The 13,518-nt window shown below is 44.0% G+C and overlaps 2 protein-coding genes across 2 annotated transcripts in view; both read right to left on the reverse strand.

Moving 5' to 3' along the window:
- The window catches only part of LOC143525612 (NLR family CARD domain-containing protein 3-like), a 53,049-nt gene that overhangs the window by 10,215 nt on the left and 29,316 nt on the right, over nucleotides 1-13,518 (reverse strand). The gene's annotated exons all lie outside the window — the stretch shown is intronic.
- Nucleotides 4,935-12,604, reverse strand: LOC143525715 (uncharacterized). The gene is made up of 5 exons (XM_077019974.1): nucleotides 12,568-12,604; nucleotides 10,567-10,736; nucleotides 8,118-8,293; nucleotides 7,628-7,729; nucleotides 4,935-7,490 (listed from the first exon to the last, which is right to left on the reverse strand). Exons 2-5 carry the CDS (start codon nucleotides 10,726-10,728, stop codon nucleotides 6,692-6,694), a joined length of 1,239 nt encoding a protein of 412 aa, XP_076876089.1. The 5' UTR covers nucleotides 10,729-10,736; nucleotides 12,568-12,604; the 3' UTR covers nucleotides 4,935-6,691.

The raw sequence follows: 13,518 nt of genomic DNA on the forward strand, positions 1-13,518 counted from the left end.
GGAGAGGTTGTAAAACCTGTCACTCAAAGTCACTACCCCACTTTAGACCAATAAAAACCACTCAAATCAAAGCAGAACCGCTGCAGCTTTGTAATGAGGGGTCAAATCAGCGTTAAGAATGCTTCTGTGACGCTTAGGGGGCAGATTTGTCGGAGTGTCTCATTCAGGAAGCGGATTTTGGAAAATTTTGCAGTGAGGTGAGCAAGCTTTTTAAGGTACTTAACCACAACGGATCTACGCTGTTAAGGTCTTAAATGAAAGCCTTATTAGTAAACGATTTTTAGGTGACAAAACATTAAGACATTTCACAACATAAATATGTTTTGTAAACGGATATGTCGGGAGACCCCCTCGCGGGGTGCACTTTTGTGGTCAACTTCAAAGCCGGATATCTCGCGATCGGCTGCACGTAGACGGCTGAAACTCGGTAGGCATGTAGATGGGATAGGAAATTTTGATTTAAGCGCTGTTGTTCGGAGATTCATTAATGTTTAATATGTTTTATATCGCCGTAAAGGAGCTGGGCCCGCCGGCGGGCCCACTAGGGGGCGCTTCACGAGAAATGTACCATATAGTGTAGTGTTGCTCTTAAGGCAGGAGAAATGTACAGTATAGTGTAGTGCTGCTCTTGAGGCAGGAGAAATGTACTGTATAGTGTAGTGCTGCTCTTGAGGCAGGAGAAATGTACCGTATAGTGTAGTGCTGCTCTTAAGGCGGGAGAAATGTACCGTATAGTGTAGTGCTGCTCTTAAGGCGGGAGAAATGTTCCGTATAGTGTAGTGCTGCTCTTAAGGCGGGAGAAATGTACCGTATAGTGTAGTGCTGCTCTTAAGGCAGGAGAAATGTACCGTATAGTGTAGTGCTGCTCTTAAGGCAGGAGAAATGTACCGTATAGTGTAGTGCTGCTCTTAAGGCAGGAGAAATGTACCGTATAGTGTAGTGCTGCTCTTAAGGCAGAGGTGCTTATAGTGGCTAAGCTGAGACCAACTATTGTGTTAACAGATATTTGTTTTCACAGATACTATATTGTTTGTGTCATAATTTGTTTATGGAGGTTGATTAAAATGATCTTTAGTCAATGTGATTTAGAATTATATTGAAAACTGTTTTTTTTTATACTAATCCGTCTTTTTATTTCTTTATATTTTCAAGGAATCGTCAACTGTCTGCAGGGAAAAATGAATGGTAAGCATGAAGTGCATGTGCCTTTTAATAACATACCATGTTAATTAGGTATAAACAATACAAGGGATGTCTTCCAGTGTGGTAGCATTTTAAGAGAGCTTTTTGGCATATGAGAGAAATGTATAGGCTTGTAAATTTTATACAACAATCTTTGCAAAATGTTTTAACATTAAACCTTTACCGATGCAGTCTTACAAACTGTGATGTCTGGAGGAAGGGAGACCAAAATTGGAAGTGTTGGGCCCTATCCACTTTATGTGGGTGTCACGTATGGCTACGCCCCCTCTCCTAGCTGTCACTCCGGGTTCCCTTGTGTCTGTGTCCCGTGCCTGTTTATCCCGCCCTGCTCGTTGTCTCCGTGATTCCTCGGGTGCTACCACGCCCCGTGTCATTGTTATCACCTGTTCCTTGTTTCAGTTCTATGTATTTAAGTCCCGTCATTCCCCCAGTCGAGTCATCCGTGGTTTTGTTCTATCAGTCGGTTTGTGCTTTCACGTTCGTTGTTTTTCTAGCCCTGTATTTCCCGTCATCTGTTTGTTCCTGCCTGGTCCGTGAGTCTTCCCTGTTCTCGTCTCGTCATGCCTGTTTCTTGTTCTTGTTCGGACTGCTTGCACGTTATGACCCCTGCCTGTTCTATCGACTCTGGTTTTGGTATTCCCTGTATTAAATCTCGCTCATCTCTGCATTTGTGTCCGTCTCCTCGCTCCGTGGCGCGAGCCACGTTACATAACCACGGATCTATCCAGGACACAGCGAGAGAGCGAGACTCCGGTGAGTTTAGTCGCTGTAACGAGTTGTTGGCTGCTTCCGTGCAGTTTAACTCTCATGTGTTACAGCGCGAACGAGCCGGAGACAGGAATACCCCTGGCGCTGTGGGAACACGGAAGTCTCGACGCGCACCAACGAAAGCCCAGTCACTTTCGGTTTCGACTGGCTTTCGCGTCGAGACTCCTATTGAGCGCTACGTGTCTGCCCGGCTTGGCGAACACCACAGGCGTGAGCAACCTGTGGTGCAAGCAGCGGGCAGACGGAATGAGCGCACAGACGAGCGTTGGCTTAACCCTCGGTTTGCTCTCGGTGGCCACTGCGAGCTCCCGACGCCTCGGAGGAGGCGGAGCCGTCGCAGAGAGAGCAACCGAGAGGCTTCTGTGTCTGTGTGTTCTTCCAGGCTCAACCCGGACACTGAGGAGGAGGACTTAACACCGCTGATCCCGCCGGCTACTCCACAGGACACCCCCATGTATTTTTTGGGGGGGAGTACAAGCCACGTCGGCTTGGCGGACACGCCCCCCGATGACGTCAGTATGGTGGCTCCGCCCCCCGAGGACGTCGGCTTGGCGGACACGCCCCCCGATGACGTCAGTATGGTGGCTCCGCCCCCCGAGGACGTCGGCTTGGCGGACACGCCCCCCGATGACGTCAGTATGGTGGCTCCGCCCCCCGATGACGTCAGTATGGTGGCTCCGCCCCCCGATGACGTCAGCATGGCGGTTCCGCCCCCCGAGAGCATCTCCTCACCTCGGGTTCCTGTCCCCGCTGCCCGTCGGCAGTTCGTGCCTGTTCCTGTCCCCGCGACCCTGGAGGGGTCGTCCACGCCGGTTCCTGTCCCCGCGACCCTGGAGAGGTCGTCCACGCCGGTTCCTGTCCCCGCGACCCAGGAGAGGTCGTTCACGCCGGTTCCTGTCCCCGCGACCCAGGAGGGGTCGTCCACGCCGGTTCCTGTCCCCGCGACCCAGGAGGGGTCGTCCACGCCGGTTCCTGTTCCCGCTGCCCGCCAGCGGACCCTGCCTGTTCCCGCTGCCCGCCAGCGGACCCTGCCTGTTCCCGCTGCCCGCCAGCGGACCCTGCCTGTTCCCGCTGCCCGCCAGCGGACCCTGCCTGTGCCCGCTGCCCGCCGCCCGGCTCCGCCTGTGCCCGCTGCCCGCCCGCGCCTGTGCCCGCTGCCCGCCGCCCGGCCGCGCCTGTGCCCGCTGCCCGCCGCCCGGCCGCGCCTGTGCCCGCTGCCCGCCGCCCGGCCGCGCCTGTGCCCGCTGCCCGCCGCCCGGCCGCGCCTGTGCCCCAAGAGACTGTGCTGCCCCCTGTTGGGCATGGACTCCATGTACTGTCTGCTCCGCCCTGTGTTCCTGCTCCTGTGCCCGGGTTCCCCATGTTCCCCAGTCCTGTCCCTGGTTTTGTTTTGGTTCCTGTCCCTGTGGTTGTGTCTGTCAAGGTCTGTGTTCCTGTTCCCGTGTCTGTTTCTGGTGGTGTCGTCTCTGTCCCTGTCCCTGTGTCTGTTCCCCAAGTCATCACCCACCTTGTTCCTGTCCCAGTCTCAGTTGTCCACGCTGTGTTTGCCTCCGTGTGTGCCTCTGCCCTGTCCCCTGGCCCCACTCCCGTGTCTGTTCCCGGTCCTGTCCTGTCTGGCCCTGCTCCGGTACCTCGCCCTGGCCCTGTCCAGTCTCCCTGTATCCCATGTCATGCCGTGTCCCTGTCCGACTCTAGGCCAGTCTCCGCGTCTCCCGTCTTTGTCCCTGCCATGCCCCAGGTCCCGTGTCCTGTCCCTCTGGTCCGTCCCGTGTCTGCTGTCCCTTGCCATGGACCGTGGTTCCCTGTCCGGTCCTAGTCTGTTTCCCTGTCCTGTCTGCCCTTGCGTGCCCCGGTGTGGCACGCTTTGAGGGGGGGTACTGTCACGTATGGCTACGCCCCCTCTCCTAGCTGTCACTCCGGGTTCCCTTGTGTCTGTGTCCCGTGCCTGTTTATCCCGCCCTGCTCGTTGTCTCCGTGATTCCTCGGGTGCTACCACGCCCCGTGTCATTGTTATCACCTGTTCCTTGTTTCAGTTCTATGTATTTAAGTCCCGTCATTCCCCCAGTCGAGTCATCCGTGGTTTTGTTCTATCAGTCGGTTTGTGCTTTCACGTTCGTTGTTTTTCTAGCCCTGTATTTCCCGTCATCTGTTTGTTCCTGCCTGGTCCGTGAGTCTTCCCTGTTCTCGTCTCGTCATGCCTGTTTCTTGTTCTTGTTCGGACTGCTTGCACGTTATGACCCCTGCCTGTTCTATCGACTCTGGTTTTGGTATTCCCTGTATTAAATCTCGCTCATCTCTGCATTTGTGTCCGTCTCCTCGCTCCGTGGCGCGAGCCACGTTACAGTGGGAAGTTTTCAATCCCTTATAGCAACAATGAAGTATCTGATGAGGTATCTGATGTTTATATAATTCTACTTTTGTTTCTATACGTGTATGTAAATAATTACCTTGAGTGTATGTAAATTACTTTGTATCTTTAACATTAGCTTAGCCAGCAGTTTACACATTTTACACAGTTTATACACAGTTTACAGTCTACACATCCCAACATGGTTTATTTACATGTTATGTATTTTAAATATTTGTGTTAAGTGCAATTATTACATTTTAGATGAATGCAGTGACCTAGCTGGTGACATAATGTACCTGGCAACAAAATTCATCCCACAGAAAAAAAGTGGGTCAAGCCTTGATGGAAAGTGGCAATGTCCATGCTGCCATGGCCAAAACAGAGGACTGTAGGTAATAAAGAAATACTATGTGTGGCATTAACTGAAAGAATCAATGATCAGTTTAAATATTAATTAAAGTTAAACACTGTTTTTCATTTCAATTGCAGGAAGACGTTGGATGCTGTAAAGAATGCTTTAGAGGCCAATTGGGAAACATTTGATCTGTCAACTCATGGTCTTGGCCCTGCTGTTATAAAAGGCACTTTTGCATTAATTGATGCATGTCTTAAAGAAAAAATGAGAGCACTGAAATCAATTGATTACACAGATGAGTAGGTTTTTTTTTTTTACCTCTTTATTTTGTATTTGCAAAAATAGTTTATTACTTTATGTCCTTGCATATTTACATAATTTGTGAGTACATTGTTGATAGGAACATGGAAAAAACATGTATGTTAAAGTGGAAAGAAGTGTTTAAATAAAGACTCAAGAGGAGCAAGGTTTTCTTCCCATTTTATTTGTATTTAGTCTTTACCCTCCTGTCGTGTTCGGGTCAAATCTGACCGATTTACAACTTAAACCACTCATAAATATTGTGTTTTACATCTGATTGCTACAAGGCCTTATGCCATCCTCCACACTATGCACTGGAACATATAAAAGTGATGATCATCTTTTTCATTGAATTTTGAGTGTTTTAAACCAATGTTTTACATCTGTGTTGTTGCCGGTCAAGCGTGACCGTCACAGGAAGTGAATGGGTATTCAGAATATATTCATCTATGAGACAGAAAACATCCCCATACACACACACCTACACACACCTACACACACACCTACACACACACACACACCTACACACACACACACACACACACACACACTCGCTCTCTCACACACACACACCTATACAGACACCTAAACACACACACACACACACACACCTACACACACAGACACACACACACCTATACACACAGACACTCACTCGCTCACTCACTCACTCACACACACCTACACACACACAGACACACACATATACACACACACCTACACACACAGACACAGACACACGTTATGCCTATGTTTGCAAGGCCCCTCTGATCTGAGTGTGACATGCCACTCATGTGCATGAATTCACACACACACACACACACACACACCTAGACACACATACACACACACCTACAGACACAGACACACACACGTTATGCCTATGTTTGCAAGGCACACTCTGATCTGAGTGTGATGAATTCACACACACACACACACCTACACACACAGACACACACACACCTACACACACAGACACACACACACCTACACACACAGACACACACACATGTTATGCCTATGTTTGCAAGGCACACTCTGATCTGAGTGTGATGAATTCACACACACACACACTCACACACCTACACACACACCTAAACACACACAGACACACACACACCTAAACACACACAGACACACACACACTCACTCACTCACACACACACACACCTACACACACAGACACACCTACACACACACCTACAGACACAGACACACACACATGTTATGCCTATGTTTGCAAGGCACACTCTGATCTGAGTGTGACATGCCACTCATGTGCATGAATTCACATGCACGCGTGCACACACACACACACACAGACACACACACACTCTCACTCACTCACACACCTACACACACACACCTAAACACACACACACACACACACCTAAACACACACAGACACGCACACACACACACACTCACTCACACACACACACCTACACACACACAGACACACCTACACACACACCTACAGACACACACACGTTATGCCTATGTTTGCAAGGTGGTGAAATTTTTTTTTGTGTGTTAAAACAGACCGGTCTCTGAAGACCGGGAACACTAAAGTAAAAAACGTGAGGTCAACAAAACCGAAGGGTTAAATTGACTGCCACACTGTACAGCTGTCATGTACAGAAAATTTAAATACACTATGTTCACTATCACTATGTTCCACTATGGACTTAAATTCTTTCAAATGTGTTGCAGCTCTAATTTTTATTTTTCCTTTGTTTCGCTCTGCTTTTCTGTCTACAAACGTAATTCATACTGACTGTACATCTTGCCTTTTTTACTTGTTGCCGATAGGCATGTAGTGCAGTTGTTTTTCTTTTCCTTGACTGAATGCTGAAGTTTGAAAAAACTAGTTTGTGTGACCTCTCCACCATCTTGTACAGCTCCCTGTTCTCAGTATACTTGTCTGATTGGCTCCATTCAATTAGGTCCATCAACATGGCCTGCAGTTCAGCTTTTGTATTTGGCTTGTTTTTTTTCTGCCAATCTGCATCATTTAAGATCAACTTGCAAGGTGTCGGTGGCAGGTAGAGGATGTTGTGAACTAAAATACAGACACATTTCTCACTGTGACTATTAGCTACACATGTACAAAATTGTGGACTTTTGTGATTGAGAATTCCTACACTCCCATCGCTATGAAAGACTGTTAGGTTATTATCATCTAAGATGTATGAATGATTATCAATGATTTTTCTAGCAACAGCAGTCCTGAGGTCTTGAATATCTATTCCTTGCTGCTGTGCCACTACTCTTGAGAAAACAATATGTTTGCACATAGAACCACTTTTGGATCTTCTGCAGTCACACTTGACCATCACCAAATCAACACTGTGAGACTGTGCACTCGTATCAGGTGGAACAAAACAGGTTCCAGTTTCAGTTATGTTAACTTTTGAGTCTAGTCCCTTCTCAATCATAGACTGGACCGCATTAGAGAAGTCATCGGTATTGACTCCCTTGATTCGTCCAATGTCTGCTAGGTCATCCATGTAACTTAAGAAAAAACAAAAAATCAGAAGCAATCAGTCAAATTGATTTCCATTTCCATTCAGTGTAGCAGGAAACATCTAATACAATATGGACACTTTGTTTTTTAAGACAATAGTAAATGCTACAATAATCTTACATACCAGTAATATTTCTGAACATTGCCACACAGCAAGCAAAGGAGCTGATCTATCCGCCTGTTAGCGTTCCCCTTCAGGAACTGATATTTCATTGTGAGAAAGAATCTATGAAAGGAAGAAATAACCACATTACCACAGTAAATCAACAGCATCAGAACAGTAAATACATTTGAAATATTATTATTAGTTACGTTTTAAGTAATCTATGACCAATGAAATTTAGTTTTTTAATACCAGCATGTTTCAGATAGAGAATCTAGATTTTGGAGTAAGTTTTTTAAAAGTGCCCAGACTGGGTTGGCACATCATGGTAATGTAAAATATGAATCTCAGGCAATACACTTCCTAAAAATAGTTATCTTTGTCATTTCGTGTTTTAGTATGGGTGTGCATGTTGATTTTATAAAAGACATTCATTTGCCTATGGAATTGTGAATGTGCTTCAGTGATGAGAAGGAATGTTCCTTCTTACAAGAAACAGGTATAATCCTACCTCTCTGCCTTGTTGTTTGTCTCGCTGTTTTCGTGATTGAATAATCTACCAAAACTGGACCACAGCTCCCCACAAGAAATCCACTGAGTCTTCAAGTAGGTAGATACATGTGCACTACCAAGGTTGGAATCCAGCTCTTTGCACTTTGTGGCAGAAGTGTTATTAAACTCCTCTTCCTGAAAAACAAAAACTTTAAATGAGCATGTTTACAACATTACAAGATCTTACAAACTGAAGCCAGGGAAAACAGGAGTAGATAATCTTAAGGCAAGTTTGTCTTAACATAATTGAGACTAAAGTGTTGTAGTGGAGATAGGCAAGGCCACTTCACCACGGCGACCAGGGGCCCCTCTTGTCGTAAAAGTTGGGGAGGAGGACATCACTTAAAAGGCTGAGGAAAAGGTAATCAAGAGAAAGAATGCTCTTCCCCCACCATGTGTATATATATATATATATATATATATATATATATATATATATATATATATATATATATATATATATATATATATACACTGTATATAACTAACATGCACAGGAAGTTGTTGCACACGTATACACAGCAAATACTGCAAAAGCAGGAACAGCAGACTGCTGTTTTTTAAGAAAAATATATTTGTATTTGATGTGTGTTTCTGAAATGTTTAAATAAATTTGTTTTACAGACTAGAGTTTTTATGTCAACCCATTTCTGGTGTTTGCATTTTTCAACTAATATTAATGAAAAATATGACACATTTAAAATTATTTAATTTTAATTAAATAACCACCCGCACCCACGGAGGTACACAGACGCAGACGAATAGACGCAGACAACGTTAACACACGCCCCAAAGGAAGGGTTTGGGGACCGTAGCGTGACAATAGCAAAATATTAAGATCTGGGCTATTATACGGGTGACTTCTTTTCCAAAGTTTCCCTATTAAATGTATATGTGTCAAAGAGTCTTACTGATAAGCACTCTTATCTTCATTGCCACCATTGCTTGAATCACCATATTTCTCTTCTCCACTGACAGGTTCCCTCCATCCCTTTTTATCAACCACCTATGCACAGCCTACATGTTAAAAGAAATCAGAAGATTTACATCATGGTTGTGATGTTTATGGATTTAAAATATTATGAAATATTACAAAAAATATTTACTGTTTTACCCTTTATGTCACCAGCAGTAATTTGCAGTAACATAAATTTCTAAAATTGGTCTGAAATCTACCTGCAGTACATGAAACCAGCAAATGAGGACCTTTGCTGAAGGAAAAATCTGTCTTATGGCATTGAGCTCCTTCAGGTCCTTGTCAATCATCACTGACCTACAAAGAAATGAAATGAAATAAATATTCAGTGTATCTGTATTAGACATTAAATAGACATTAGACAGTGTATCTGTATTAGACATTAATAGCTGTAAATTGAGTTATTTTGAGGGAAGAATAAATTTACACTGTTATATAAGCTGCACTACTGTTAATTGTGTCAAAGTGTAATTTTGTCTGTTGTCCCATGAAAATATACTTAAATATCTGCAGAAATGTGAGGGGTATACTCACTGTTGTGATACACTGTATTAGAAATTATTTGAAAAAATCTTTAGGATTTGAAAAATATGCAACGCGGGCAGCAAAGGGGGTAAATAAACATCTCCTGTCATATATATAGACTGTAAAATCCAAAATAAAAGCATTAGTTTACTGACCTGGGAAGAAAGCCAGGGTTATGACTAGAAAGTTTTTCCAGGCAGAGAGAGAGTGTGGCTGTTGATTCCTGACTGATAATGAAGTATGCAAATGGAACACCTCTTCCAATACTATTAGTGATAAGAAGTGCATAAAACGCATAGCCATACGAAGTCATGCTTTTGTAGGTGGCGTCCATGAACATCATGGGATGTGGATGTTCTTTTAGAAGCTGTTTCTGCCAGGGTGTCTGTACTACAATTATCAAGGGTTTTTCATCACTTAAAGGCTGGTAAAAACAAATGTTTTCCTTTAGCTTTGATGTGGCTAGAATGTCAACACTGACACAGTCTTTCACGTCAGGAAAAATTAGGGCATTGATGCTTTTTTTGATTGTTCTTATATCATCTGGTGTAACATAGTATCGACGATTGTGTTTGTCCATATGTCCATGCCGTTCTGCCCATTCCACACTTTTCAGAAGTGTTTCCGAGACTGATAGCCCTTGTTCAAGCCACATATCAATGAAAGCCTGTAGCTCTGGATCAATCCGATTTTTTACACTTTCTTCTTGAATGCCAACATCATGTCCATTGTGTTTGAGCATTTTATGCACCACAGCACCTGTGAATCCAGCATCTTTGATTATACTGAAAGAGACATATGCCCTGCAAGAGTTAGCCCTGGTTTTGGTTGGTTTCCCTTTGCTATTTCCTGTTGCTTTATTGGATCTCTCACAGGCATAATAGTAGTAGCCCTTTCGAGTACATACAGGAGATTTAAAGTAGCTGTGAGTTTCCTCTTCCAATTTTTTGATACAAGACTGCATAAAGTTCTTCTCCTCTTCAAAAATAACAACAACGTCTTGGATAATCTCAGGATCTGTTAGCTTCTTCAGCTTTCGTTTGACACCTTCAATCCAAATATTCTCCATTTCTTTCCCTAAACAAATAAAATAAAATAAATTAAAATAAAGTAACATTCAAAGACCTATTCTAAATATTCTATACTATACAATATACATCCTCTGCCTTAAGAGCAGCACTACTGTCACGTATGACCGTGTCCCCCTCCGTTAGCTGTCACTCCGAACCCCTCGTGTCTGTGTTCCGTATCTGTTCATCCCGCCCCACTCGTTTGTCTCGTAATTCCCTTGTTTATTGCCACGCCCCTGTATCATTGTCTACACCTGCTCGTAGTTAGTTTCCATGTATTTAAGCCCCTGAGTCTCCCTTGTCCTTTGTCCGGTATTTTGAATTGATTTGTGATCGTGTCTGTCCCATTGCTGTTCTCTGTACCCGACCGTTTTTGTGTTTCTCCTGTTTCCCGTGCTCCCTGTCTTGTAATGCCTGTCTTTGCGTGTTTCTCGGACTGCCCTCCTGCTATCGACCCTGCCTGGCTATCTGACGATGAGTATGGTATTTCCTTTAATAAATCTCGCTCCTCTCAGCATTTGTGTCCGTCTCCTCGCTACGCAGCGCGAGAAACGTTACAACTACACTATACGGTACATTTCTCCTGCCTTAAGAGCAGCACTACACTATATGGTACATTTCTCCTGCCTTAAGAGCAGCACTACACTATACGGTACATTTCTCCTGCCTTAAGAGCAGCACTACACTATACGGTACATTTCTCCTGCCTTAAGAGCAGCACTACACTATACGGTACATTTCTCCTGCCTTAAGAGCAGCACTACACTATACGGTACATTTCTCCCGCTTTAAGAGCAGCACTACACTATACGGTACATTTCTCCCGCTTTAAGAGCAGCACTACACTATACTGTACATTTCTCCTGCCTTAAGAGCAGCACTACACTATACGGTACATTTCTCCTGCCTTAAGAGCAGCACTACACTATACGGAACATTTCTCCTGCCTCAAGAGCAGCACTACACTATACGGTACATTTCTCCTGCCTCAAGAGCAGCACTACACTATACGGTACATTTCTCCTGCCTTAAGAGCAGCACTACACTATACGGTACATTTCTCCTGCCTTAAGAGCAGCACTACACTATACGGTACATTTCTCCTGCCTTAAGAGCAGCACTACACTATACGGTACATTTCTCCTGCCTTAAGAGCAGCACTACACTATACGGTACATTTCTCCCGCTTTAAGAGCAGCGCTACACTATACGGTACATTTCTCCCGCCTTAAGAGCAGCGCTACACTATACGGTACATTTCTCCTGCCTTAAGAGCAGCACTACACTATATGGTACATTTCTCCTGCCTTAAGAGCAGCACTACACTATACGGTACATTTCTCCTGCCTTAAGAGCAGCACTACACTATACGATACATTTCTCCTGCCTTAAGAGCAGCACTACACTACACGCTACATTTATCTGGCTTGTTTAGCAAAAAAAAAACCCGTTGCTAACGCATATTTAAAATAGCTAGAAAAGCTATTGGCGAGTCAACACTGGGATTTTTCACTGTCAATGACAAATAGGAAATCTAGCTAGGAAGCTAGCTAAGCACTAAAATGCAAGTGTTACATGCTAATTCCCTAACTACATCTACTATATCAAGCTAGCTAACTATGTTTTTATTAGTCTGTAAATAATGTTGGCGTTCAGACGTAATTGAAATTGCTAGCTAGCTAGCTAACGTTAGTGAAACTACTGTTAATCGAGGTTAAAAATTAGCTAGCTAGTGTTTACCTCGTTAGCCTTATAAGGTTACCTTACTTGATTCAACCTAACTCATCGATATAAGCCCAAATAAGCAATTAAAACAAATCGAAATGAAAAATTCTTACCTTTTGGTAAATTTCTCAGGCGCAACAGTTCTTTGTTTTTTTTTTTGGTCCCGTCGGTTTTCGATTTTTGGGGGGGCTCCCGCCTTTTTCGCTCCCGCCTCCTCTACAATGTGATTGGTTATCTCTCCGAACCAATCATTTTTCGTTCTGCCCTCAGAACACTTTTGAGTAACTAAAATTCCCATCTGCTGATTTTCATCTTAATCCCTTCATAGTTTGTTTACATTACAGTATTGAATCAACAGCTTATCATAATTTATATATTTTGACTAGTCATAAAGTATTAATCAAATCTCTAATATTAATTACTATATGTTTTGCTTTCATTATATTAAGGATTAAGTTGCTTGTTAGTAAGAATGACTGTGTACGTGCTTGTGTGCCACTTCCAATACTCCATGCGTTTGCAGTAGGCTAAAAATGGGATGTGTGAGAGGAGGCTCACTGTGACCTTATGTGGTAAGGCCAGGTAGTAAGACCTCGCTTCCAGAATAGAGACAGCTGTAGGTTGAACAATGGAATGTGCAGTTCCTATGTTTAGGAAGGAAAGCATATATAATGGTGAAGAGAGCAGACAGCTTCAGAGCTGCACATGGGGTGACATAATTAGGTAATGTGAGCTCTCCAGAGATCTCTGTATTAATTAATAGGCCTATGTGTATTTTTTAATGAAAGGATAAAGACAAGACTGGTAATGTTTTCTTTTGCAATCAACGAACACGCTGCGCTAAGGTAAGAAGGTTCAGCGCAACATTTTGGTGACCCCGACGTGATTGCAAAATAATTTGGAACTTTTTTCTTTTCATCTAATGACTGACAGTTTGACCGTGCCGGCACAACAATAGTGGTAAAGCAGAACCTGTTAAAACAAATCTGCAAAATTTGAATTGCAACTAAATTGTGGTGAACTGACAGTACTTGGATGATTCTAAATTAAATCCAGTCTTGTCT

This window comes from Brachyhypopomus gauderio, chromosome 1 (assembly GCF_052324685.1).
Source record: "Brachyhypopomus gauderio isolate BG-103 chromosome 1, BGAUD_0.2, whole genome shotgun sequence".
NCBI classification, from domain to species: domain Eukaryota; kingdom Metazoa; phylum Chordata; class Actinopteri; order Gymnotiformes; family Hypopomidae; genus Brachyhypopomus; species Brachyhypopomus gauderio.

Excerpts from the sequence above, each read along its gene's own strand:
- LOC143525715 (XM_077019974.1), bottom strand. The coding sequence starts at position 10,728 with ATGGAGAATATTTGGATTGAAGGTGTCAAACGAAAGCTGAAGAAGCTA. Across the intron at positions 8,294-10,566 it reads ACAGCTACTTTAAATCTCCT|GAAGAGGAGTTTAATAACAC; the intron begins GTATGTACTCGA and ends TTTGTTTTTCAG. Across the intron at positions 7,730-8,117 it reads ACAAACAACAAGGCAGAGAG|ATTCTTTCTCACAATGAAAT; the intron begins GTAGGATTATAC and ends TTCCTTTCATAG.